At 57.2% G+C, this 27,823-nt stretch overlaps 1 protein-coding gene across 7 annotated transcripts in view; it reads left to right on the top strand.

Moving 5' to 3' along the window:
* Window positions 1-27,535, top strand: part of BICRA (BRD4 interacting chromatin remodeling complex associated protein) — a 74,239-nt gene extending 46,704 nt beyond the window's left edge. For 6 of the 7 annotated variants that reach the window (XM_043899635.1, XM_043899633.1, XM_043899632.1 and 3 more), the window contains 14 exons: window positions 3,884-3,984; window positions 5,828-5,873; window positions 5,972-6,014; window positions 8,134-8,199; window positions 10,169-12,139; window positions 12,689-12,865; window positions 20,801-21,448; window positions 21,618-21,798; window positions 22,098-22,207; window positions 23,284-23,345; window positions 24,385-24,533; window positions 24,646-24,740; window positions 24,958-25,060; window positions 25,553-27,535. In XM_043899635.1, coding sequence (XP_043755570.1) covers window positions 5,833-5,873; window positions 5,972-6,014; window positions 8,134-8,199; window positions 10,169-12,139; window positions 12,689-12,865; window positions 20,801-21,448; window positions 21,618-21,798; window positions 22,098-22,207; window positions 23,284-23,345; window positions 24,385-24,533; window positions 24,646-24,740; window positions 24,958-25,060; window positions 25,553-26,673 — 4,767 coding nt within the window. In that variant the 5' untranslated portion in view covers window positions 3,884-3,984; window positions 5,828-5,832 and the 3' untranslated portion in view covers window positions 26,674-27,535. The remainder of the gene's footprint in view (window positions 1-3,883; window positions 3,985-5,827; window positions 5,874-5,971; window positions 6,015-8,133; window positions 8,200-10,168; window positions 12,140-12,688; window positions 12,866-20,800; window positions 21,449-21,617; window positions 21,799-22,097; window positions 22,208-23,283; window positions 23,346-24,384; window positions 24,534-24,645; window positions 24,741-24,957; window positions 25,061-25,552) is intronic. The other variant, XM_043899636.1, reaches the window with a different exon arrangement.
* The last annotated feature ends 288 nt before the right edge of the window (window positions 27,536-27,823 follow it).

Raw genomic sequence — 27,823 nt, forward strand, 5'->3', positions numbered from 1 at the left:
TGGATCCTCACACAGAATGGACAATGAGTAAATGCCCTTTTCACCAGGCTGCTCTTTAAACGAATGAATGAGTTTGTTTTAACCCTCCCTGAAAATTCATTCATTCATCCCACAAATATTTAGTGCTCACTCCTTCCATGTGCTGTGTGCTGTGTGGACTCTGAGCGTCCCACAAGGAACAAAACAGACAAAAATCCCTGTAGGTGGAGGGTTGACATTTTCGTAGGGGAGACAGACAGTAAACAGTCAGGAACTTGTATGATTTTTGATGCTCAAGTATTTTCAAAGTAAAAAATTTTCATTGCGGACAATTGCAAATGTGCACAAAGCAGAGAGAATAGTAAAACTTGAACTGCATCAACCAGTGCTTCACCAGTCTTCAGTTTTCCACCACTCTGACAGGCCAGCTCTGTCCAAGGGGGCTTCCTGCCACCACGGGAATGTTCTAGATCTGTGCTGTTCCTCGTGGAAGCCACCAGCCACGTGTGGCAGTCAAGCCCATGAAGTGTGGCGGGAGTGACTGTGAACTTGGTACTTGAATTTCCTTTACACTTTTAATGTGACTCTGTTTAATTGAAAACTTGCATATTCCTGATGGTCCCCTCTTTCTTCCATCTGTGTATTGTGGGTAAAACACACGTAACAAAACTGGCCATCGCAGCCATGTCTAAGTGTACGAATCAGCGACATTAAGTGCATGTGCGTAGCGGTGCAGCCGTCACCCCCGTCCTTCTCTCAGACCTGCTGCGTCTTGCAGAACTGAAACTGCACACCCACTAAACAGTAATTCCTCGTTTCTCTCCACCCCACCCCCCAGTCCCTGGCAAACTGCATTCTACTTCCTGTCTCTCCATCATGCGTGGAATAAGATGGTATCCTTGTCTTTTTGTCAGTGGCTGACTTCACTTGGCACAAAGTCATCCATGCCGTGCCTTCAGCCTTTCCCCCCGAATGATAGTTCTGTTGTAAACAGATACCAGGATTGGCTTATCCATTCATCTGTTGGCGGACACCTAGGTGGTTGTACCTCTTGGCCCTTGTGAATCATGCTGCTGTGAACAGGGCTGTATAAATATGCCTTTCCAGACCCCACTTTCAATTCTTTTGTGTTATATATATTCAGAAGTGGACATGCTGGGTCATACGCTAATTCTATTTTTAATTTTTTGAGGAACCACCAAAGTGTTTTCCACAGCAGCTGCATCATTTTATGTTCCCACCAACAGGGCACAAGGGTTCCAGTTTCTCCAGGTCCTCAGCGACACTTGTTAATTTTTGAATTTTTGCTGCTGCTGCTAAGTCGCTTCAGTCATATCCGACTCTGTGAGGCCCCATAGACGGCAGCCCACCAGGCTCCCCTGTCCCTGGGATTCTCCAGGCAAGAACACTGGAGTGGGTTGCCATTACCTTCTCCAATGCATGAAAGTGAAAAGTGAAAGTAAAGATGCTTAGTCGTGCCCGACTCAGTGACCCCATGGACTGCAGCCTACCAGGCTCCTCTGTCCATGGGATTTTCCAGGCAAGAGTACTGGAGTGGGTTGCCGTTGCCTTCTCCATGAATTTTTGCTAGTCACCTTTTAATAGGAGTGAGGCAGCATCTGTGGTTTCAATAGCATTACCCTTATGATTGGTGGTGGTGATCATCTTTTCGTGTGTTTATGGCTATTTGTATGTTGTCTTGGGACAAATACCTACTCCATTCCTTTGCCATGATTTCGTTTCATCAGCTTGAACTTAAGTGTACGTAGTCACGCATGCCTAGTCGTGCATGGCTAAGTGGATACTGTTTTGAACCGCACAGGACAATATGCCTCTGAACTCACACAACTGGGTTATTCTGCAGTTAATCACAGTCGTTTTATCATGTTACCTCTACATATTTTATGATGTATTTCTGAAAGGTAAGGACTCTAAAGGAAAAAAAAAAAAGAATACAATGCCATTGTTACACACCTAGAATCGTTTCTTTCTTTTCTTTCCTTCCTTCGCTGGGTCTTCGTTGCTGCCGGGGGCTATTCTCTCGTTGGGATGTGTGGGCTTCCCATTGCAGTAGCTTCTCTCGTTGCGGAGCACGGGCTCTTGAGAAAGCTTCAGTTGTTGTAGCTCGAGGTCTCTAGAGCCCAGGCTCAGTAGTCACAGGGGTATGCTGGGTTTTCGTGGATAGGGGATTGAACCTGCGTCTCCTGCATTGGCCGGCGGGTTCTTTACCACTGAGCCGCCAGGGAAGCCCTGAGCTGTGAATTTTTAAACCCCCATATAACTGACTCCGCATCGCAGTGCAGGATCTGTCCTCTCCCTGGAACAGCCCCCCTCACCCATTGCGCGGCTGTCACCATCAGAATGAAAACGCAGGGATGACAGATTCTCGCAGCCTGGTGCCTCCTGCTGGACATTCACCCGCAGATCCCACTTGGAGAGCTCCGTTCAGGAAACACCCGCCTCCTGGCTCTCCTTCTGGTTCGAGGTTTACAGAACTTGGGCCACACCCGAAACTCGGGGCAGGGAGGAGGGGTGGGGGGGACCCACGTGGAGCTGGCAGCTCTCATGAAGCCACTGCGGGCGCTTGGGATTTCTTCCGGGCCAGGGCAGTGCCCCTGGAGCCTAGATGGGCCAGGAGTCCATGTTTCTGTGGCAGAGGCCTTGTAGACCTTTCCGGGGGTCTGGGGCTCTCAAAAGGAGCAGGAGCTCCCGTCGCTCCTCTCTCTTCCATCCACTCGCCCTTATCACATCTTTGGATCTGAGCTATCCCAGGCATTCACAAAATGCTAACAAAGGCTTGTCACTCAGCTCTGTCTTATCTTGACGCTGTGGCCACGTTTGCTTCACATTTTGAAGAGAAACAGCAGGATGAGAGGGCCGTCTGTGGGATTGTGGTTAAGGGCGGGGACTCTGCAGTCAGCCTGCTTTGGCTCAGATCCCAGCCTGGCCACTGACCACTGGAGGCATCTGAGGGGGGGCGGGGGTTGGCTTATGGCTCACCATTTGGAGCCTCGCCATCCTCATCTGCAGAATGGGGCTATGCAGAGCACCCGCCTCGTAGGGATTCAAGGATGGTGACACAGGCGAAACACGCAGAGTACTTAAAACCAGCAGCTATCATCACCATCATCACGTCAGGTCAACGCTCGGTGTTCGTGGATTCCGTATTTGCGAGTCCGCCCACCCGCTGACATCAATAACCCTCAGATCGGTGTGGGGCTTTCCCGGTCACGTGCAGAGTCGTGAAGTGTTCGAGTCTCCCAGTGCACACCCCCCAGCGGAGGTGGAACACAGTGACCCTCTGCCTTCTCAGTTCAGCTGTCAACAAGCATCCCCCGTAGGGCCCTGTGGTTTGCGCTTCTGCACTTTTTGTGAGTGGTTTTGCTGTGAAACACAGCCCCTCCCGCACAGAGGTGGAAGGCCACCCAGTGCTCGTAAGCCCAGGAAGGCTGCAGTGAGCTCTATGGAGGAAGCACGTGTAGGAGATGAACCTGAGTTACCGCGCTGTTGGCCACAAGCTCAGTGTGAGCGAATCGCTGATTTATATTCAACAAGGTGTCTTTAAACAGAAACACACATAAACCAAGGTAGTGTGTTGCTGGGTTGATGAGAATGGGGCCAGAGGCTGGCAGGAAGCCAACCCTGTGTTTCCTCAGGGCCCATGGCTCAGGAGTGCCGGCTGATTATGCCGTATGGCGTTGTATGCTATTGCGTGATGTGTGTATATGTACATACACAATGCAGGTAGATGCGGTGTTGTCTGCACTTACCATGTATGTGATCGTGTACGGCGTTGTTTCCTGTGGTTGTGCACTTGGGTTTGACCTCTCCTCTCTCTGGCTACATCTTTCTCTTTTTCCCTGATGGTCCCACTCACAGCCTCTCTCTCCCTCTCTCTCCACAGCTGGCCCCCGAAAGGACACTCCCCAAGTCCCCAGCTGGGGGCCCCGCGTAGACCTGGAGTGGACACCCCCTCCTTCCCTTCATGATTCGTTTGTAGCGCAGGTAACCAGCCAAGCGTCAGCTCATTCCCGGAGGGGCTGTGGTCCCCCACCTCCTCCATCCACCTGCCTGGACGGGACGGTCCCTCCTTGACTTACCCACAACCCTCAGCCCCACCCCTTCCAGCCTGGGGCCCCGGGGTCATTCAGGCCATCCCCCCGCCTCCTCGCCATCTGCAGGCGAGGCGGGATCTCCCTCCCACATCCCCCTCTTCTCCACATGCTCTGCAGATCTCGCCAGGTTGCTCCCTGGCCAGGCCTTGCCCACTGTGGGCTGGTGGGGAAGGGCAGGGGCTCATCGGCCTCGGAGCTGGTGACACGGGAAGAAGGAAGCGTGGGTGGGGGCGGGGATATGAAGCCCGGTGCAGCCGGAGTCTTGGAAGGGAAGGGCCTTTCTGGGGTCGGTGCCCAGGGCCAGCTCTAGAGGGGAGGGTGATTGGCGTGTGAGGCCCTGAAGATGGGTGTTTCTGTTCTAGACTGGTCTTGTAACCCTGGGCCCGTGAAGTGTGTACGTGTGTGCATACGTGTGTGCATGTCCCATGCAGAAGTACGTGTAACATTTCTGGCCCACGTGTGTTTCTGGCCAGAGGGTCTTTTTGCTTTCATCAGACCCTCCAAGGCACAGTTCAGAGAAGACCCTGAACTAGCGATGCGGGGTTCCTCCCAAGGCTGTGTCACAAAGCCGTTGAGGTTACTAGGGGTTGGGGTGGTGATTGGGAAGTTCAGAGGATGCTGTCGGGGTGAGGGATCGTGACCCAGCTGAGGGCACAAGTGAGATTTTATGTGTTTTGAGGTGGAGGGAGGGGTAGATCCGTGACAGTCACCACCTCCTAAGTGAATTCATGACCACCCCTGCTGTCCCTCCCCCCGCAAAAAAAAGAGGGTAAGAAGTCCATGGCTGTGCGCTGGGGTTGTGTGTGATTTCTCGTGTCCTGTCTGCATCGCTGGGAGGGTTTGTGGGCAGATGGAAGGATGGATCAGTTGGTGTGTTTGGAAGACAGGAGAGATGGACCATGAGGCGGAAGTTTGGCGAGATGGGTGCTTGGAAGCCTGGTGGGATGTTTAGAGCAATGGGAGGTTAGGTGAGGTGGGGGTGGGTGGGTGGGCAAACACAGAGAACTTCAGTTTTCTCGCTATAAAATGGGACACACAGCACCCTTCCCCATGGGGATTGAACAAGCCAACATTATTAGTGAAACGCTTGGGACAGTACCTGGCGGGCGTGTGATCAGCATGGGCCAAATGTTAGCCGTCCTCATCCTCATCACTCTGACGGGCTCAGCCCAGCTCCAGCGGCTGCTCTGACGCCGAGCGCCCACCCTCCGGGTCCTCCTCCCTCTCTTTCCCTCCTTGAGAACCGCGCTGCGTGTGTCTTCCATGGGGACCCAGAACCTGGGCCCCTCCACGCCTGCTCTGGGCCAGCCCTGCCCTCAGGAGGCAGAGCACAGGCCCGGGGGCCAGACCTCTGGCCCTGTTAGCCGGGAGACGGAGAACCACAGCCTCTGCTCTTGCATTAACTCCTCTGCGAAGCTGGGGGCGGCAGGACCCACCTCCCTGGGGATTAATCGCGTTAGCATGTGTGAAGCACTTAGCACGGGGCCCGCACGTGATCAGGGCTCACTTAGTCAAGACTGACGTCATCGTCGTCACCGGATGCTGGGGTAACAGAGGGAGGAGGAAAAGGCAGCCGTGTCTCTCTGGTCAGAGCTGCTGGCGGGGAGGGCTGCTGTCCCGCCCCCTGCCCCCACCCATGCCCATAGACTCCAAGGGTCTGGGCCCCCAGGGGAGGGTCCTGGCCCACCGCTGCCATCTAACCTGTCGCCCTCTTCCCACCCCGCCCCGTCCAGTGGCGATGGATGATGAGGATGGGAGATGCTTACTAGACGTGATTTGGTGAGTAGTGGGCTTCCTGTCCCCCCATCCCCGCCTCGCTCTCCCTCCCCTCCCCTGTCCCTCATCTCCTCAAGTGTCTCTCCCCTTCTCTCTTGCAGTGACCCTCAGGCCCTCAATGACTTCTTACATGGATCCGAGAAGGTGAGTGCTGGGCAGGGTGAGGCATCCCCCAGGGCAGCAGGGAGCTGTGAGTCAAGCCGCGCCCCCCGCCCCACATTGAGTAGACATCTGCCTTCCAGGAACCAGGCCCCAAGGTCATGGCGAAGGGGGAAAGAGACAGCAAATCCCTGCCCTCACACCATATACATTTCCTTGGTAAACAAGCAACCAGTAATTAATAAGGGCAGTGGTGGAAAGCACCACGCTGGGCAGCATGAGAAATAGTAACATCACTTTTGCACCGCAAAAGAGGATCTGAAGAAAATGAATGGGAAGTGGGGGCGTGGGGTGGCGAGGGCAGGGGCTCCTTTAGCTGCAACGGGCAGAGAGGTGACATTGAGGGTGAACTTGAAGGATCAAAGGGAGGTACCCACTGTGCTCTGACCAGGGGAAGAACAGGTGGGAAGGTAGGAAAGTCTGACACGTTCCAGGAACAGAAAGAAGGCCAGTGGGGCCAGGATGAAAGGGAAACTAGTAGGTGGTGAGACTGGAGTGGACAAAACCCACCAGGTCATGCAAAGCCCTAGAGGAGCTTGGCTGAGGAGTTTGGACTTTATTCTGAATGTGACAGGCAGCTCTGACAGGTTATTAAGCAGCCACATGGCATGTTCTCTTTGCACTCCAGAGAATGGAACAAAGCGGGGAAGAGGGGACATCGGTTGAGCCATGAGGGGTTGTATCAGTTATCCAGGGCTGCATAACAAGTTACCCCAGCACGCTGTGGCTTCTCATGACGTCTAATAACATTTGTTAGCGCTGTCAGTTTCTGGGGGTTGGGAATGGGGGAGCGGTCTAGCGGGGTGTCTGGCTTGGGGTCTCCCCTGAGTAGCATTCAGGATGTTGGTTGGAGCCATTGTCGTCTGAGGGCTTGCCTGGGGCTGTGGGGCCTGCTTCCACAGCGACTCACCCCTGTGACCGTTGTCTGGAGGCCTCAGCTCCTCCACGTGGGCCTCTCCAGAGGATTACTTGGGCGTCCTCATGACATGGCAGCTGGTTTGCCCAAGCGAGGGACCCAGGGGAGAGAGCCAGGAGGAAGCTGAGTGCCTCTTATGACCTAGTCTCCGGAGTCACACTGCCTTCGCTGGAAGCGAGTCACCATGCCCACCCACACTCTCAGGGGGGGAAAAGAGCTCCACTCCTCAAGGGGATGTATGGGATAATTTGCGGAGCAGAGGCAAGTGCAGTGGGAGGACGGCGGCCCAGGCCCCAAGGCAGGCGGTGGAGGAGGTGCCAGGAGCTGACTTTGGGGTGGGTCTGGAAGGCAGCGTCACTGAACTTGAGGGTTGATGAGATGGTGAGGAAGAAGTGTCCAGACTGCCTCCTGGACTTGACCTGAGCAACTGAATGGGTTTTACCGTTCCCCTGAGACTAGGAGTTTGGGACAGGTCCCAGAAGTCCAAGGGCGGCTGTTGGATATATTGAATTGGCCAAAAAAAGTTGGTTTGGGTTTTTCTGTAAGATGTTATGAGAAAACCCAGATGAACTTTTTGGCCAACCCAGTACCAGTGTAGGGTTCTGGAAGGGGATCAGCTAGAAACTGGGGGGCTCGGCTGTGGACAGACAGTGGGCGCTTGAGGCCTGTTCTCGGCATTGATGATAACTTCTGGAATGAGACCGGTCCCTGCCCTCCCAGACATGGGAACAGCTCACACGTCCGGCACCCGGGGAGCCGGGCTGTGCAGAGGAAGGACTGCTTTCATGGGAAGGGACAGACGGACACGTGTTGGGAGGAGGTGGCACATGTGACCGGATGTGTTACCAAAGAGGCAGAGGGTGAAGGGCCAGGGGCACTGCTTGGGTTAAGAAGCGGAGGCAGGGTTCTAGAGAGTTCCAGGAAGGCGTGTTGGGGAGCCTCGGACGTAGTGCTGGGGGCTCCTTAGGATTTAAACTTGCAGCCAAGCCCCTTTCTTTGGCGCCTCTTTTCTGGAGGTGGAGTTTCCCGTACCCCTCGAACCTCCCCCACCCCCTGCATCCCCCCCCCCCCCAACCTTGTCTTTGTCTTTGTGTCCATGTAACCCAAAATTGGTTTTTGTTCTAGTGTGTGGGCCGGCCCACTGCCCAGCTGACCTTTGACCTTGGGTGGGGGTGGGTCTTGTTGCAGCTCGACAGTGATGACCTCCTGGATAATCCCGGGGAGGCCCAAAGTGCCTTCTATGAAGGTCCTGGGGTAAGTGGCCACAGGGGCTCGGGGAGGACGGTGGGCTCTGGTCATCACCCAGGTCGCCCGTGGTAGCAGCTAGTGGGGGAGGCTTGGAGGGGGTCACACTCATTCCCTGAGGCACTTTGCCTCAGAGGTGGGGGGGGGGGGGGGGGCGCGGTCACTGAGAGCATAGTGGGGTGCAGGTGAGGCCAAGGCTGCTGGATACCCCCCTACCCCCAGGCTGTGCCTCAGAGAAGGAGGTGCAGTTCCTGGGTCCCTGGCCTTGGGGATCATCTGCTACAGCGCTGGCATGGAGGCTGAGGCTCGCTCCCAAGTTTATGGGGGGGGTGCGCTCCTGAGGAATGGGGGCTGAGGGGGGGCTTGGGGTCCTGTCTTGGCTCAGCCGTGGCTGGAAGATGACCTGGGGAACAGGATCCACTGGTACAGGCCTCCGTCTCCGCCTAGAAAATGAGAGCAGGGATGATGAGCAAAGCCCAAAGAGGAGCACGCAGTGGGCATCTACGTTATTGAGCACCTCCTGCGTCCCAGGCCCTTCCCTCCTGTTACCCTTCTGTGGCCTCTCCCCTCCCCTCTTCTCTCCCCACCCCACCCCCTCCTTGTTCCTTCTCCCTCCCTCTTCTTTGTCACCATAACTGTCATTTACAGAACACTTATCATATGCTAGACCCTTTACGATAGTTTTCATTTAATCCTCACAACCACCGTAATAACACATTCCAAACAATTGATTCGGCATAATATACATGCCTAAATCCAGAACCCAGCAAATAATAGTACGTTCATGTTATTACACTTATAGATTGGTTAGAGTATGCGTTGTTCTTATCCACGCCGCCCTGTCTTAATTTAACCTGTAAGGTCCCTGGTCTGGTTCTTAGCACCTCATGTGCATGATGTCAGTAAATGTCACCACCATCCTAGGAGGCAGGTTTGGTTACAGCCATTTAGCAATTAGGAGCTCAGAACCCCCTGGTCTTTGGTTGGGGGCTGAGCTGGAGCCTGTCTGGCCAGGCACCGCCCCCTGCTTGGCAGCGGGGTGGCCCTCTCCCAGTCTAGGGGGTGGGGAGGGAGCAGTGCCCACCTCCCTGGGCTGTTACTAACAGCAACAACCTAGACAGTAATAGTAAGGCCAGCAGCAGTGACGGATGATGTTTCTCGGGTGCCAGATAGGAGCCAGGTACTGCTCTGAGCCGTCCATGTGGGATGAACTCAGAATCTTTTTAACAACAGTTTTGACCCATTATCAGTGGGTATTCCATGCTGCTAGCGTACTCGTTACTTATGGAATATTTGCTCAAAAATGCATACATGTATTGATTGTGCGTTCGTGACCTGGATCACCATCCGGAAAGCACTTAAGAAACCTCATACTCACAGTGCACTTGGGACCGACTAAGGTGGCTGCTGCTCTTGGCGTTTAACGGAACCATGATCTTGATCCAAAACCTTTGGGGCCAGGCTTGTTGTGGGATTCAGGGTTTTTCAGATGCTGGAAAGGCGATGCTGACTACGTGTGTGCTGCGTGTACCGTAACACACTCACTTTTCTGTGGTCACACTGAAGGCAAGTCCTGTTAAATGGCCAAATAACGCCTTTCCCTCTTGAGCATCAGTTGCATTCTGGTCAGGGCTTTCCAGCTTAAAGTTCTCAAAACATTTGCGGTTTTCAGAGCCTTTGGGGTTTTGGAATTGCAGATAAGCATCATGGGGCTGTGTGGCTGTTTAGAAAATGGTTTTTGTTACATTCTGCTGATGTGCACAGATGGGGAAGAAAACAGGCCAGATTAAGCCAGCCCCAGGGTGCCCAGCTCAGCCTTGGCGAAGCCGGGATTTGAACCCAGGTCCAGCCACTTCTTGTAGAAGGTTCTTTCTCTCCCTGCCGCCCTGACACCAGGTACCCTTGGTTTCAGCTGTGTCCTGGGCCCAGCCCCTTGCTAACCTAGGCTCTCTCCTCCCCCACCTTCCCCGGCCTCCAGCTCCACGTGCAAGAAGCCTCTGGCAACCACTTGAACCCGGAGCCCAGCCAGCCGGCCCCCAGTGTGGACCTCGACTTCCTGGAAGATGACATCCTGGACTCGCCCGCGGCCGGGGGCGGCGGCGGGGGCGCGGGGGGTGCCGACCAGCCCTGCGACATCCTCCAGCAGAGCCTCCAGGAGGCCAATATCACCGAGCAGACACTCGAGGCTGAGGCCGAGCTGGACCTGGGCCCCTTCCAGCTGCCCACCCTGCAGCCTGCAGACGGCGGGGCTGGCCCGGCGGGGGCCGGAGGGGCTGCTGCCGTGGCCACGGGACCCCAGGCGCTCTTCTCCGGGGGCGCTGACCTGCTGGGGCTGCAGGCCCCACCCACCGTGCTGACCCACCAGGCCCTGGTGCCGCCCCAGGACGTGGTCAGCAAAGCCTTGAGCGTCCAGCCCTTCCTGCAGCCTGTGGGCCTGGGCAACGTGACGCTGCAGCCCATCCCGGGCCTCCAGGGCCTGCCCAACGGCAGCCCCGGGGGTGCTGCAGCGGCCACACTCGGCCTGGCCCCCATCCAGGTGGTGGGCCAGCCCGTCATGGCACTCAACCCACCCACCTCCCAGCTCCTAGCCAAGCAGGTGCCCGTCAGCGGCTACCTGGCCTCAGCGGCGGGCCCTTCGGAGCCAGTGACCCTGGCATCGGCAGGCGTCTCACCCCAGGGGGCCGGCCTGGTCCTCCAGAAGAACCTCCCCGCCGCAGTGGCCTCCACACTCAACGGGAACTCAGTGTTCGGAGGGGCAGGAGCCGCCCCGGCGGCGGCCAGCGGGACGCCCTCAGGACAGCCGCTGGCGGTGGCCCCCGGCCTGGGCACATCGCCGCTGGTTCAAGCACCCAACGTCATTCTGCACCGCACGCCCACGCCCATCCAGCCCAAGCCTGCTGGCGTGCTACCCCCCAAGCTCTACCAGCTGACCCCCAAGCCGTTCGCCCCCGCGGGAGCCACGCTCACCATCCAGGGCGAGGCCGGGGGCCTCCCGCAGCAGCCCAAGGCCCCCCAGAACCTGACTTTCATGGCGGCGGGCAAAGCCGGCCAGAACGTGGTGCTGTCGGGCTTCCCGGCACCCGCCCTGCAGGCCAACGTCTTCAAGCCGCCTCCAGCCACCACCACGGGGGCGGCCCCCCCGCAGCCCCCCGGGACCCTGAGCAAGCCCATGAGCGTGCACCTCCTGAACCAAGGCAGCAGCATCGTCATCCCCGCCCAGCACATGCTGCCAGGCCAGAACCAGTTCCTGCTGCCCGGCACGTCGGCGGTCCAGCTCCCCCAGCCGCTCTCGGCCCTGCCGGCCAACGTGGGCGGGCAGATCCTGGCGGCCGCGGCCCCCCATGCGGGCGGACAGCTCATCGCCAACCCCATCCTCACCAACCAGAACCTGGCGGGCCCGCTGAGCCTGGGCCCCGTGCTGGCCCCCCACTCGGGGGCCCACAGCGCCGCCCACATCCTCTCGGCCGCCCCCATCCAGGTGGGCCAGCCGGCGCTCTTCCAGATGCCCGTGTCACTGGCCGCCGGCAGCCTGCCCACCCAGAGCCAGCCGGCCGCCGCCGGGCCGGCCGCCACCACAGTCCTCCAGGGGGTCACCCTGCCCCCCAGTGCTGTGGCCATGCTCAACACCCCCGACGGTCTGGTGCAGCCCGCCACCCCTGCTGCTGGTGGGGAGGCCGCGCCTGTCCTCACGGTGCAGACGGCGCCCCAGGCGCCCCCCGCGGTCAGCACCCCACTGCCTCTGGGCCTCCAGCAGCCGCTGCCTCAGCAGCCACAACCGCCACCGCCACAGGCCCCCACCCCGCAGGCCGCCGCCCCAGCTCAGGCCCCCACCCCGCAGCCCAGCCCAGGCCTTGCATCCAGCCCGGAGAAGATTGTCCTGGGGCAGCCGCCCTCTGCCGCCCCCACAGCCGTCCTCACTCAGGACTCCCTGCAGATGTTTCTGCCCCAGGTAACCAGGGCCGCTGGGGCAGGGGAAGGGGGGCTGCGTGGAGGAGGGGGCCAGGACCTGGAACCGGATGCAGTTGAAGCAGCAAGTGGGGAGGAGCCCGGGGGTCAGGAAGGGCCCCCAGAGCTGCCACCCCTGCCCCAGGTCGCCGAGGAGGAGGCCCCGGGGTGACAGGGCCCAGCTGACTGGCACCAAGACAGACAGATGAGGGGAGGGACAGAGAGATGGGCTGCCCTCTTGCTGGAGAGTTAGAGAAGGGTCCGAGAGAGTGGGCAAGACGCAGATGGACAGACAGATGGGGCAGGAGAGGTGGACGCTGGGGGGTGGAGCCGGAAGACAACTTGCGGGACCGAGGGGGCAGAGCTACCCCAGGTCACAACCCCGGACCCTGGGGCTCCCAACCCCCTGACCTTGGCGTCTAGCTTCTGGGTGCCCTCCAACTGGTTCCCACCACCTCCTTCTTCAGAGCATCGGCGGGGGCAGGGTGTTGGGGTGTGGAGGCCTTGGGTCCGTGGGGGTGGCCTCTGACCCGCTGTGGGCTGACCGTTGCAGGAGAGGAGCCAGCAGCCCCTCTCCACAGAGGGCCCCCACCTCTCCGTGCCCGCCTCGGTCATAGTCAGCGCCCCGCCTCCCGCCCAAGACCCAGCCCCGACCACCCCCGTCGCCAAAGGAGCTGGCCTTGGCCCTCAGGCCCCCGACAGCCAGGCCTCCCCGGCGCCGGCCCCCCAGGTAGATGAACCCCAGCAGCCTCCGTCCCAGCGCAGACCAGCCCTGCCCCTCGCCCCCCCTCCCCACCCCCTCCACGCGCTCTCTGGCTGCCCTGCCTGCCTCTCTGTCTCGCTGGCTTGGGAAGCGGTGCTCCCCTTGGCTCTCCAGATGTTTCCTGAGGGTCTCCTGACAGCCGTGGATGCTTGAGACCACACTCTAGTCAGGGACACATAGTTAGGTCCTAGAATGATCATTTTTCTGTCTGGATAAGTAGCTCACATTTTGAGGAAGACACCAAGAAGTCTAGATCCAAGCCTGGCTTTCCCTCCCCAAGGGGATTTCTTCCACTCCTTTCCCACGAAGAGACAAACGAAAAGACAGCGGGGTTCTTTTCCTTCCATTTTTACGAAAATGAAAGCAATACTCTACATGCGTTCTGCACCTTTTATCATTTAGAAGTTCATCCTGGAGACTGTACTCCATTCTTTTACACGATTGCATAGTATTCCATCATGTGTGGGTGCTATTTATGTAACCAGATATTGTTGGGAATTTAGGTCACTTTTGGTCTTTAGCTGTCGGATGAGCAAGGCTGCAAAGTACGACTCTGTACATATGTCTCTTTGTAGGATAAATTCTAAAAGGGCATTGCTAGGTCTAAGAGCATATGCATTTATAATTGTGACAGATATTGCCAAATTGCTCCCTGCAGAGTATAAATTGGCTTAATGGATTATCTGTGGTTGATCAGTATGTGATCTGTGGTTGTTTGCCCCTACTCTTAAGTGATTTTGAACTTGGCCACTTGGATAGGTGAAAAACAGTATCTTGTTCTGTTTTAATTTGTATTTCTTTTACTGTAAATGAGGCTGGGCAGGTTTTTATAGATTTAGAGTTTTAGAGTTATTTGTGTTTTCTGTGGAATTATGTGTTCATACCCTTGGCCATTTTCAAATTTGGGTTGCTAGTCATTTTCTTGTTGGTTTGTAGAAACACTTTACATATTAGAGAAATAGACATTGTCTCATATGAGTCATTAGCACATCAGCATTTGAGAGGTTAGGATGGGCCCCTTTTATTCTGGAGGGATAGATGTTGCACTCATTCAAAAGGGATCCATGGGTAGGTAGATAAGGATAGGCAGAAAGAGGAGGAAATAAGATGAGCGAGGTCCAGGCAGGCAGAAATCAGCTGGACTTTGGCCTTCAATAGCCATGATTTCACGCTCAGGCTCTGCTACTCACCATGTGACTGGAAGCAACCAGCTTCTTCATTCCATCAACTGTTGTTTAGGGAAAAGAGAGCACAAAGTACGTGCCAGGCCTTGTGCTAACCCTGGCCAAGTCCCTGTAACTGCTGAACCTCAGTTTCCTCATCTGGGAAATGGGGATAGTAGTTTCTTTATACGTCTACTAGGACGAATAACTGAGTTGATACGCGCTTTGCACAGAGTAAGCAGTCCAAAAATATTTGCTATTGTTAGTATTACTTGGGGACTTCCTAGGCGGCTCAGTGGTAAAGAACCTGCCTGCCAGTGCAGGAGAAGCAAGTTCGATCCCTAGGTCAGGAAGAGCCTCTGAAGAAGGAAATGGCAACCAACTCCAGTATTCTTGTTTGGGAAATCCCATGGACAGAGAGGAACCTGGCAGGCTTCGGTCTATGGGGATCACAGAAGAGTTGGACGTGGCTTAGCGACTCAACAGCAACAAATGATTGTTTTAGCTGTTATATTTGTGGCGTCGAGTGCGGGTCAGTCCAGAGGGACATGGGGCCAAGATTTCCTCAGGTCATCTCTACACAAGGAGGAAAGGCAGGGGCCAGGGGCCACCTGGGCTGTGAGAGACTCAGGTTGAAAGTACTGTTTCTAGGGTGGTCAGATGTGGGCCTGGGTCCCTGGGGCAAGGGCAGTCCCCTCTCCGAGCCTTCCATCCTCAGCTGGAACTTGGGGCTGGTAGGAGCCCTTCTTCCGAGTGCTGGGGTTGAGAGCGGGGTCCCGGCATGTATGTGATCTACCCCTTCAGTGTCGGACACCCTGCAGGTGCTTATCTGGACTCGCTGCTCGGGTGACCAGCAGTACCAAGATGGTACCTCCCCCAGGCCCCTTGACCTCCCTGGGCCTCAACTTCCTGACCTGTCAAATGGGTATGCGGACAATGGCTGTTGTGAGGAATAAATGAATTGGTGTATATAAAGTGCTTCATCAGGGCCAGGCATGTCAAAAGTCCTGGAACGTGAGAGGGAAGCCCCGCGAATTTTCTACCAAGGGCCAGTAGTAAACGTTTTAGGCTTTGCAGGACTGTCACTATAGCCTAGAAATGGCTCTAGATAAATGAATGAGCCTTGGTGGGCTCCCATAAAGCCTTACTTATGCACACTGAAATTTCAATCTCCTATCAGTGTCCCGAGTCAAAGAATATTCTTCTTCTGACTTCTTTTCAACCATTTAAAAGCGTAAAAACTATCCTGAGCTTGCGGGCCATCCAAAATAGTCAGCCAAGTGGGGCGGCAGGCCACATTTGGCTTCTGGGCCTTGGTCTGCCAAACCTTTTGAGATCTTTATTTTATTACGTAGATGTGCAAGGCTTCACTTATTCAGTCCCCTACTCGTGAACACTTAAGGTATCCAGTCCCACGGAATTGCTAACGAACACTCCCTCACATATTCTCACAGCGGGCTTTGCATGTGCGTGAGAATTCCCATAGGTTGAATGTCTAGAAATAGAATTGCTGGATCGGAGGGTATCCAGTTGGCCCTCCGAATCTGCAGATTCCGCTCCCTTGGATTCAACCAACAGTGGATGGAAAATATTCAGGGAAAAATATTCCAGAAAGTTCCCAAAAGCACCATTTGAATATGCTGTGTACAGACAACTACTTCCATAGCATTGACGTTGTGCATGTGTGCTAAGCCACGTCAGTCGTGTCTGACTCTGTGACTCCATGGACTGTAGCCCACCAGGCTCCTCTGTCCATGGGATTCTCTAGGCAAGAATACTGGAGTTGGTTGCCATGCCCTCCTCCAGGGGATCTTCCCAACCCAGGGACTGAATGCGCGTCTCTTATGTTTCCGGCATGGGCAGGTGGGTTCTTTACCACTAGCACCATTTATTAGGTATCATAGATAATCTAGAGGTGATTTAAAATATGCGAAAGGTTGTGTGTAGGTTATATGCAAATACTGCACCATTGGTATGAAGGACTTGAGCATCCTTGGATTTTGTATCTGATGGGGTGAGCCCCTGTGGATATGGAGGGTTGTCAGTACGCACTGCCCAAGTATGTTATGGACCAATCCAGCTGCTCCTTCATTAGGTTCGTGCCGGTAAAGGCCTCCGTCAGCTTCCTCAACCCCAGATCAGCGACCCACTCACTGCCCGCCATGTGGGAAAATGCATGCCCCCCCAACTCCTGTGCTTCTCTTAAATTCTGCTTGATTTGAATGTCTTCCCATCTCCCCATGGGCAGTTGGAATCTCTCAGTAAACAGTCCACTCATGTGGGAGCTTTAAAAAAAAAAAATGTAATTATAAAAATAATTTCATGCTTCTCTAGAGGATTTAAAAAATACAGAAAAGAACCAAGAAGAAAAACAAATCACCCGAAATACCAGCGTGCAGAAGTTGCTGGCAACATTTTTGGTATGAAGTCTCCTTTTAGCCTTGCTTTTCTTCTTCCCATCCATTTCAAACATTGGTCCCTTTTGACATTAGGTAGTATACGCACATGGTTCAATCATGAAAAAGCTTTTTTTTTAAAAATCTTTTTTCTTTTTGTCTATGGTGTGTGGGGTCTTAGTTCCCTGACCGGGGATTGAACCTGCACCCCTGCAGTGGAAGCCCAGAGTCTTAAGCACTGGACAACCAGGGAAGTTCCACAAAGGATTTTTAACGTATGGGGGGAAGTATCCCACCCCATGCCTGCCTTCCCAACCCCTCCCCATAGCCACAGCACTTACTTTTTGTATTTTCTTCCAGCTCCGTGCATATACAGCCTTGTGCAAGTGTGCGTTAACATTTCTCTCTACCCAGCAGGTAGCACATGATTCATGTGCTTGGGCAGCCCGTGGGGTGTTTCCTTGGTCCCTTGTTACAGTGGAGAAGTATTCCTCTGTGTAGATGGGGCTGGACGAGCTTTCATCCTTGGACATGCTGTCCTGATGCCCTTAGACCATGTCTAGGCTTTGGTCCTTCACACAGAGCTTGCAGTAAACATCTGTCATCTCATGTACGTTATCTCTCCAGTCACTTCCCAGAAGCCTGTCTGCTGGATTAAAGCATAGGTGTACTTAGAATTTGCACAGCGCCTGCTGAATTGCATTCCTCTGAGGCTGTAGCAAATGGTGCCAGTTTAGACTCCCACGAGCAACATGCGAGTGTCTTTATGAGACATATGACTTATTTGTAATGTGTGCCTGAACTTGGCTCCACAGGGCACCTTTGATCTGCATCTCTTATTACAAGGGAGGTTGAGCATCTCTTGACATATTTAAGCCTTTTGTGTTTCTTTTTCTACACTGTGATCATATCCTTTGCCCCCTTTTTTCTTACTGCTTGTTACTCTTAGTGATTTCCAGAGGCTCTTTTTATATGAGAGATGAGCTTTGTCTCGGCTATGTTGTTGTTCAGTCACTAACTTGTGTCTGACTCTTTGCGACCCAATGGACTGCAGCACACCAGACTTCCTTGTCCTTCACCATCTCCCAGAGCTTGCTCAAACACATGTCCATCCATTCGGTGATGCCATCCACCATCTCATCCTCTGTCGTCCCCTTCTCCTGCCTTCAATCTTTCCCAGCGTCAGGGTCTTTTCTGATGAATGGGGTTCTTTGCATCAGGTGACCTAATAAGTATTGGAGCTTCAGCTTCAAGATCAGTCCTTCCAATGAATATTCAGGGCTGATTTCCTTTAGGATTGATCAGTTTGATCTTGCTGTCCAGGGGACTCTCACTATTTCCCCCAGTATGTCATTTGCTTCTTGACTTGGTTTGGGGGGAATGTGTGAGTATTTGTCCCTGTATGTTTAATGAGGATGTGAGTTTTTAAAAATATTTTTCAATTTTTTTGTTATTTTTAAGCTTTTCATTTTTAATTCATTTCAAACATATAGCAAAGTTGTAAGACTAGAATGTGGGAATAATACCTATGTGAATTCTTTACTCTAACCAGATGTTTTAGTTATCTGTTGCTGTGTAACAGATTATCTTTCTTCCAAAGCTGAGCAGCTTGAAACAACAAACATTAACTTACCTCACATGATTTCTAAGGATCAGGAATCTGGAAGCAGATTAACTGGGAGGTTCTGGTTTGTGATCTTTTGGGAGATCATAGTCAAGTTATCAGCCAGGGCTGAGTCATCTGAAGGCTTGGCCAGGCTGGACAGCCTGCTTCCAAGATGCTGCACTCGTGGGACTTCCCTGGTGGCCCAGTGGTTAAGGCTCTGTGATTCTGCTGCAGGGCGTGAGGGTTCGATCCCTGGTCAGGGAACTAAGATTCTGCATGCCGCACTGCGCAGCCAGAATAACAAAGATGGTGCACTGGTAGGGCTGCTGGCGGGAGAGCAGACCTCCATGGAGAGAAACTGAGGCCTCCCCGAAGGGCAGCTCACAGCATGATCCACAGTCGGCTTCCCTTGAGCACGTAATCGACTAGAAAGAGAGCAAGGGAGCTGCCCAGGAGAGAAGCCAGTCTTTTTTTAGAGCCTAATCTTGGAAGTGACACGTGATCACTTCTGCTGAGTTCCTATGGCTTTGGAGAGCAACCCTGGTACAGTGTGGGAGGAGCCTGAAAGCAGGGAGGCGGGGATTACTGGGGGCCACCCCTGATTGGAGCCTGAAAACAGGGAGGCGGGGATCGCTGGGGGCCACCCCTGATTGGAGCCTGAAAACAGGGAGGCGGGGATCGCTGGGGGCCACCCCTGGTTTAACCACTGTAAATATTTGGCCACATCCGCTTTAGTCATGGCCCTCTCAACATGTCTCCCTTATTCTTTGACTGAATCATTTGAGAGTCAGTTGCAGACACCATGCTTCTGCACCCCCTTCATATTTTGATCTGATTATTTCTGTCTTTGACAATAACATCCTGTCACCCAACCACTGCAGAGTCATCAAATCCAGTGCATCTAGCATTGCGACAATACTGTTATCAAATCCACCGTCCGTAATGCGATGCAGCCAGCCGTCTAGCAATCGTGTCGTGGATCGCTGTCCTTCTCTCACTCAGCATCTGATCTGTGTTGCCTCGGAAGCCTGTGCTTAGGAGTGCCAAGCGGGACAGCTCCCTTGGTTCTTACTGTCAGCTCCTCTCCTGCAGCTCCCCCCAGCTTTCTTCTCTGGTTTTCTCTGTTGTAAATAGTCCCACGGTGGCCAGCCCTGTGAGCAAGAACCTGAATGTTCCTGATCACGAATTCCTGCAGGAGAGATTACCAGGTCCACTTGAGGCTCTTCTGTTTTGTTTGTTTCATTTAATATCTATTTATTTATTTCCAAACTTTAAACTTCTTATTTTGTACTGGAGTATAGCCGATTCACAATTTAGTGATAGTTTCAGGTGAGCAGCTATACATGTACATGCATCCATTCTCCCCCAAACTCCCTTCCCACCCAGACTGCCACATAGCATTGAGCAGACTTCCCTGTCTCTACAGTAGGCCCTTGTTGATTATCTATTTTGAATACAGCAGTGTGTACATGACCTTCCCAAACTCCCTAACTATCCCCTTCCCCCTGCCCCGCACCCCCCAGGAAACAGTAGGTTAGGTTTTAAGTCTATGGGTCTCTCTCTGTTGTAAGTTCACTTGTATCATTTGGACTGGTCATTTTGGTTCCCTGGCCTCAATGTCTCATCTATGAAGTGGGTCAGATATGATCACAGCTCTCAGGACCATGGAGAGAGCCCACTAGTGGGTACACGTTCCCAGCCAAATGCACTGGGTCAGTGGGCGCTGTTGGGGGTGGGTGGTGAGGATTCTGTGACTGAGAACAGAGAGATGCCAGTTCAGTGTTGGGTGCCCAGCTGTTGCCCGTGTTTCAATAGCAGCTGCTGAGGTTTGAGGTTCTTGCAGAGGCAACCTTTAGCGGGAGAAGGGTGCACAGGACCAAGGCGCCCTCACTGAGGTGTTTTGGGTGAGGTCACTGTGTACGTATTACAGACTAGTGCTTAGATTGCATATGCAAGCCGGATACACACACAACACGCACGCACACACTCACGCCCGTACCTGCAGGCTCCCACGACCCCCAGGTAGGCTTGCAGCCACAACCCCGCAGGCACAGGTGGTGGACACTTAGAAGGGGACTCGAAACTCATGTGCTGGCATCCAGGGGGACCCGACCCTGACCTTGACCCTTGGTTTCCATCCTCATCCCCAGCTCCCCCGTCCCCAGCGTGCCCTCCTCAACCATCAGCCCCCACCCCCACCCCCAGTTGGCAGCGGCTGCGGTCTCCCTGCTGGTGTCTGTTTTCCTGGGTCAGCTGGATGGTGGGGCCCCTCCGGCGCCCGCCCCCCGCCCCTGCTGCTCTGCTCTGCTCCCCGGCCCCCCCCTGCCTACCCGCCTCCGGGCAGCTGGTGTGGTGCTCCCGCCGCCACTGCTTCCTCCGCTGCTGCCCCCAAAGCCTGCAGAGCTCGCCTTCCTCTGGGGGGAAGTGGGGGGCTTGGGGGGGGAGGGGTGAGATCAGAAGGCAGAGGTACTGGGTAGGGGGGCAGTTGGTGGGTCGAGAAGGGATAGGTTGAGGGAATGAGGTAGGTGGACAGGTAGGGGGTGGGGGGCAGGTGCAAGGTGGGGGACGGAGGTGGAGCGGCGAGAAGGATGGCGGGGGCATCAAGACAAGGGGTGGCCAAGAAGGGGGGTGGGGTTTCCAGGCGGGAGCGGCCGGGGTCCCCAGCATCTTGGGGCCAGGGGAGCCAAGGTTGGTTCTGACCCCCGCCCCCTCCCCTCTCCCTCCCTCCCGTGCCCAGATCCCCGCGGCGGCTCAGCTGAAGGGCCCCGGCCCCTCCTCCTCCCCGTCACTACCTCACCAGGCCCCCCTGGGGGACAGCCCCCACCTGCCGTCCCCTCACCCAGCCCGGCCCCCATCCCGACCCCCGTCCCGCCCGCACTCCCGCCCCCCCTCCCAGCCGCAGAGCTTGTCCCGCCCCCCCTCAGAGCCCGCCCTGCACCCTTGCCCTCCGCCCCAGGTCCCCCCCACCCTGCCTGGCATCTTTGTCATCCAGAACCAGCTGGGCGGCGCCCCCCCTGCAAGCACCCCGGCCCCCACCGCCCCAGGCCCGCCCCAGCCTCCCCTGCGACCCCCGTCCCAGCCCCTGGAGGGGCCACTGGCCCCCGCCCCCCACCTCCCTCTGGCCTCCACCTCCACTGTCGGGGCCACCTCCTCCGCCTCCTCCTCCGAGTCGTCCTCCCGGCTGCCAGCCCCCACGCCGCCCGACTTCCAGCTGCAGTACCCGCCCAGCCAGGGGCCCCACAAGTCCCCCACGCCCCCTCCGACCCTCCACCTGGTCCCTGAGCCCGCAGCGCCCCCCCCACCGCCTCCTCGGACCTTCCAGATGGTGACCACCCCCTTCCCGGCGCTGTCCCAATCGAAGGCTCTTCTCGAGAGATTTCACCAGGTAATTGGAGGCAGGGGCCGGCCCACCGCCCACGCCGCACCCCCTGCCCTCCCCGCCGATCCCATTCCCTCCCGCTTTCTGGCTTTCTCTTCACCCCCGTATCCTGGTTCCTGGCTGCCCCTGCTCCTAGCGTGTGTGCCCCCCCCAAACCACCTGTCCCCCTCCTCAGGTGCCGTCCGGGATCATTCTCCAGAGCAAGGCCGTGGGGGCCCCCGCCGCCCCACAGTCCTCCACCAGCCTGGGACCCCTCGCCAGCCCCACTGCCTCCGTGCTGGTCAGTGGGCAGGCTCCGTCCGGGACCCCCACCGCCCCCAGCCATCCCCCCGCCCCAGCACCCATGGCCACCGCAGGTGAGGGAGAGGGAGCCCGCAACAGAGCCATGGGGGGCCCGAAGTGGGTGGGTGGGAGTGACAGGGAGGACGGGTGGGCCAGAACTGTGGGCACCGGAGCCCAAGGGTCGCCCAGATCTGCAGGAACAGGGACAGTGGAGGGGGGCGGGCTGTACTTCGCAGACCCCCTCCAGGGGTGCTCACTCTGGGGCCGACACGGCCATCGAGGCTCGAGAACCAGAGCAGTGTGGGGTGTAGGGTCTCGGGGGGCTTTTGTGCCCGTGACCCCTGAGCCCTGTCTGCCCGCACCCCCACCCCAGGCCTGCCTCCTCTGCTTCCTGCCGAGAACAAAGCCTTTGCCAGCAACCTCCCGACCCTGACCGTGGCCAAAGCCGCCTCTTCCGGGCCAGGGAAGTCCTCTGGGCTGCAGGTAAGGGGCACCCAGAATGGCAGTCTAGGGCCCAGGCCAGATCGCTGGGGAACTGGGATGGGGCCGGAGGGGTAGGGGAGGCCGGCTGGCAGGCAGGGAGGTAGAGATGGGCAGAGACAGAGCCAGGTGGGGGGTGAGACACCAGGACAGTCCAGGCCAGGGCACGTGGGAAACCAAGGCAGTTGGCTGGAGATCCATCCCCAAACACCATAACAACAGAATGAGGATGGCAGAGATGGCCTGAGAGAGACCCCAGGCAGTCACTGGGGGCGCGAGCAGGTGAGAGATGGAGGCTGTAGAAGGAGAAGAGACTGTGTCGGCTCAGGACAGGCGGGGGGAGACCCTAAAAGGAAGGACAGGGCAGGGTGGCCAGTGAGACACTAAGTCAGAGATGGCAGAGGGACTGCCTTGGCGGTTAAGACAATGCACTTCCAGTGCAGAGGGCACGGGTTCAATCCCTGGTCGGGGAACTAAGATCCCACATGCCTTGTGGTGCAGCCAGAGAAAAAAGAAGGTGGGGGGGGTGGGGGCTGTGGTCAGGAGGAGAGCTAGGATGGTGGTACCCTGGCCAGAGGGGCATAGGCAGGGAGGGTAGAAGAGACTGAGGCGGAGACAAGATTTGAGAGAGCCTGAAGGGAAAGACCAGGCAGGACAAGGGAAGTCAAGGTAGAGATTTAGGCAGGGATGGGAGGAAAGAGGCCATGCCCATTAGGTGCTGGACAACGAGGGGGGATTTGCAGGCCTTTTGATGGGCAGGGAGAGAGGTACCAGCTGGAAGCTGAGAGACTCAGGCCCAAGAAGAGGGGCTGGAGAAGGTGACCCAGGCGAAGGATGCCCGGAGCTTGAGGCTGCCTGTCACCCTCTCCTCGCTGTGTCCCCCCCTTGGATCCAGCCCCAGTCTTCCCCACAGGTTGTGTGTGCTAGGTGGGGAATCCTGCACTAGGACCAGGACCCCATCTTGGCTGAAATCAGCCCCTCCCATCTTTGTCCCAGGCTGGGGGGTAGAGAGGCTCAGGTGCCAAGGGAAGGCTCCTCCGTCACAAAACCCCCCTCACTGGCTTCTCTCTCCCGTGCAGTATGAGAGCAAGTTGGGTGGATTGAAGAAGCCACCCGCGCTTCAGCCCAGCAAAGAAGCCTGGTGAGTTCCTCCCCTCCTGGCTTCAGGAGGTGCCATTGACCCCTCTGCCCTCCCCTCTAGGGAGAGGGGTGGGCTAGTAGTGATTTTAGGGTGAATGGATGAGGATTCCGCGTGGCTGTTAGGAGGATTCGTAGGGCAGCTAGGCTGCTGGCTTCAAGCGGGGATAGATGTTTGGTGTGGCTTGGTCATCGCTGTGCCCTGAGCGCCTCGGACCAGGCTGGCAGGCAGTGCCTCCTGTCCGGGCGTGGTGGGGGGCTTGTTCAGGTGGATGGAGGGATGCATGGGGGCCAGGGTGAAAGGATGGGTGGACGCTGCTCAGGCAGATGCGTGGCTGGACGGATAGCTGTTTGGGCGAATGGGCAGTAAGTGTTGGATGCTCGCATTCTGTCCCTCTCTCCTGCCCTCGGTCCACTGAGAGGGTTGGTCAGACCCTCATCGGGTGCCCAGTCCTAGGCTGGACTCTGGAAACACTGGACAGACCAGGTTCCGCATCCACAGTGTGTGAGGGCTGCTTGCCTTCAGCACTGGGTACAGACAAGCAGGCATGTCTGGTGGGAGAGACAGCCGTACATAGTAGGCGATAGTCTACTGCCCAGTGAGAAAGCAGATCTTATCAACCCACCACCCAAGGGCCCAACCTCCCTGCCGGCCTCCCCAAGCCTGCTGCTGGGTTCCAGGTAGAGCAGGGCCATGCTGACCCCAAGTGGCAGGAGGTGGTATTGCATGGAAGCTGAGTCCCAAGCTCTGGCATCTAACTCCCAGCACTGCCTCTAGCTGCTTTGGATCAGTGACTTCATCTTTGCAGGTCTGTTTCCTCATCTGTAAAATGGGCATAATGATAGCACTTCCTGCCATGGGTTGTCCCCAGAGATGCAGTGAGGCCGACCAGGCACACGTTCGCACATACTTCTGCAGTGTTCCTTCCCTCATCGTCTGCCTTGTGGCCTGGGGGCTCAGGGTCCGGTTCTGCTATCTCCTGGCCTCACCATGAGTTCTCTCTGTGTGTGTGGTCCTCCCCGCCCCCGCCCCAACCCCTCAGCTTCCTGGAGCATTTGCACAAACATCAGGGCTCTGTCCTGCACCCTGACTACAAGACGGCCTTCCCTTCCTTCGAGGATGCCCTGTACCGCCTCCTGCCCTACCACGTCTACCAGGGTGCTCTCCCCTCCCCCAACGACTACCACAAAGGTGAGGCCTCCCCTGGGTGTGGACGCGGGTGGTGAGGACCAAACGGGGTGCAGGCACCCTTGACTACCGGGCCCTCCCCAACATCTGGGTCTATGGACCTCTTCCTCCGCAGTGGACGAGGAGTTTGAGACGGTCTCCACGCAGCTGCTGAAACGTACCCAGGCCATGCTCAATAAATACCGCCTCCTGCTGCTGGAGGAGTCCCGGGTAGGGTGGCCCGTCACCTTTCTCCTCAGGGGACCCTCACCCCCCACGCCCCCCCACCCCCACCCTCACCTCCCCGCCGCAAGGAGGAGGGAGGGAGGGTGGATCAGATCACAAGAAGGACAGTTTGGAATCTCTTCCCATCCATCCCCAGCGATCGCGTCCCCCTCCCCCTTCTTCACTGGCTCATCTAATCGCCTCTCCCCCTCCCTGCCCCCAGAGGGTGAGCCCCTCCGCAGAGATGGTAATGATCGATCGAATGTTCATTCAAGAGGAAAAGACCACGCTGGCCTTGGACAAGCAGCTGGCCAAGGAGAAGCCAGGTAATGAGGGCGCAGGGAGCCGGGTCCCCGCCGCCTCCTCGGGTGCGGCGCGTTCCCTCACTCCGCCACTGGGCGGCGCCCGAGCCCCGCCTTCCTGCCTAGTCGAAAGCCCTGAGCGTGGATCTCCGCTTCCTGCTCCGCGTGCCCATTTCGCCCCCTCAATCCTGGCCCTGCAGGGAGGGAACATCCTGCCACCCCCGGGGGCACAGAAAAGCGGGAAAGCAGAGCCAGGACTGGGGTGAAGCCGGCATAAGTTGGTGGGTTGCAGAAGTTAAGGTGGTATACTCCGTCCGGTGCCGAGGGCTGCTGACACATTAGGGGGACTTGGGACTTGGGGAAAGGGTCTTGCCTAGCAGTGTCCTCGTGAGTGAAGGGTTTACCCCCGGGCCCGGCAGATGGTCAACACTCAGTGGACACCAGCTCCTCTCAGCTCTGCAGGGGCCTCCTGCCTTGGCTAAGCCCCAGGGTTTTCTTGGCCCCCTTCTCCTACAGATGAGTACGTGTCTTCCTCCCGCTCTCTTGGCCTCCCCGTCGCCGCTTCTTCCGAGGGACACCGGCTGCCCGGCCACGGCCCGTCCCCGTCCTCAGCGTCCGGGGCCCCAGCCCAGCCCCCTCTGCACCTACCCACCAAGCTGGTGATCCGGCACGGCGGCGCGGGCGGCTCCCCCTCCGTGACCTGGGCCCGGGCCTCCTCGTCCTCCCTGTCTTCCTCCTCCTCGTCCTCCGCCGCCTCCTCCCTGGACGCCGACGAGGACGGCCCCATGCCCTCCCGCAACCGGCCGCCCATCAAGACCTACGAGGCCCGGAGCCGCATCGGGCTCAAGCTCAAGATCAAACAGGAAGCCGGGCTCAGCAAGGTCGTCCACAACACGGCCTTGGACCCGGTGCACCAAACGCCTCCGCCGCCCCCCGCCTCCCTCAAGGCGGCCGAGCCCCCGCCCCGGCCCCCGCCGCCGCCCCCGGCCCCTGGCCAGATGAACGGTACGGTGGACCACCCGCCACCGCCGCCGGCCGCCACTGACCGCAAGCCACCACCACCGGCCCCGCACTGCCCCCGCCTGCCCCTCCGCAAGACCTACCGCGAGAACGTGGAGGCCCCGGGTGTCGGGGCGACCGAGGGGGCGGCGGCAGCGGCAGTGGGCAGAACCCGGGGCGGCAGCCCAGCCCCGCTGCCCACCAAAGTGGACGAGGCCACCAGCGGGCTCATCCGCGAGCTGGCGGCGGTGGAGGACGAGCTGTACCAGCGGATGCTGAAGGCCGGGCCGGCCGAGCCTGCGGCGGGCACCGGGCAGGGTAGTGGCAGCCGGGAGCCCGGCTGGGAGGCGCCCCCGCTGCCCCCCGCCAAGCGGCGCAAGTCCGAGTCGCCCGACGTGGACCAGGCCAGCTTCTCCAGCGACAGCCCGCAGGACGACACGCTCACGGAACACCTGCAGAGCGCCATCGACAGCATCTTGAACCTCCAACAGGCCCCCGGCCGGACGCCCGCACCCCCGTACCCCCACGCCGCCCCGGCGGCCGTCACGCCCACCTCCCCGACGCCCCTGCACAGGCCGGAGGCCTATCCGCCCTCCAGTCACAACGGTGGCCTCGGCACCAGGACGTTGAACAGATAACACCGGGCTGGACTTCCCTTCCCCGTACCCTCGCTCCGCAGGGACGCAGCGGGGAGGGGGGAGGGGGGCAGCCGGGCGTCTGACCTCAGCCTCCTGGGGGACACGAGCCGGGGACCCCTTGAGTTTTTCTTGCCTAAGTTATTTGAGTCACAAAGTCCTCGTCCCCCCCACCTCCTGCTTCAGCCGGGTGGTTGGGTGGGGGTCGTGGATTTCGGGGAGGGGGGCTGTAATGTACAAGGTCCCCCCTGCCAAAGGGGGGGGGGGTAATCCTGTTGTGTCATCTCCTATTTCTTCCCATTTCCTGCCACGCTCCGCCCCTCGGCCGGGGGGGACACGTGTGCATTGGCCAGGGAGGAGGGCTCCCTGGCGGTCCCCACCGCTCACGCGCATCCAGGTGCCCAGTTTGCCCACGTGGCTTCAATGTGTCCCTGCGGCCGTCGCTGGCAGGGTCTGCGTCTCTCCAACGCCCCCCACAGGCCGAGACAGGAAACGCAGGGAAAGAGCGGCATGAGCCTGCCTCCCGGGGCACCCGTGTCGCATCCGTGTGTGTGTCCCGCTCCGTGTCCCTCTGTATGTGCTCGAGTGAGAAAGATTTCAAAGCCTCCAGTCCCTCGACTGAAATCTGAGCACCTCCCAAACAAAACCGGGATCTTCCACCCCTTTCCCCAGCCAGTCTTCCCCACTCTGTTCTTCCTGCCGCCAGCCACCCACGCCAGATTTTGAAATCTTGGAGACAAAACTAGTACTGTAAGATAAATTTTTTTGTACTGTATTTATTGTGTATAACGATTTTTTTAAAAGGAGAATTCTGTACATTTAGAACTCTTGTAAATTAAAAAGCGATCCTTTTTTTAAAACTGTACTGACGGCCGCCCGCCCGCATTGCTTTGGGATTTTCGGGACCTTGTTTGGAGTCTGCGGGTTGGGGCTACAGGTGGGTGGAGAGGGGGATTGTGGGGACTTACTACCCATTCATTTGTGAGCCCCTGCTGGGGGCCAGGTCCTATTCTAGGCACAAGGGTGCAGCTGAATATGATGGAAATGCCTGTTCTGGGAGGCCTGACTTCTTAGTGGAGGGGGCAGACAGTGGAAAACTCAATCAGCCAGGCGTTTTCATATCATTCCTAGTGGGGTTCTGTGGTCTCCGGAG

The sequence above is a fragment of the Cervus elaphus genome, chromosome 4, assembly GCF_910594005.1.
Source record: "Cervus elaphus chromosome 4, mCerEla1.1, whole genome shotgun sequence".
Classification (NCBI taxonomy): domain Eukaryota; kingdom Metazoa; phylum Chordata; class Mammalia; order Artiodactyla; family Cervidae; genus Cervus; species Cervus elaphus.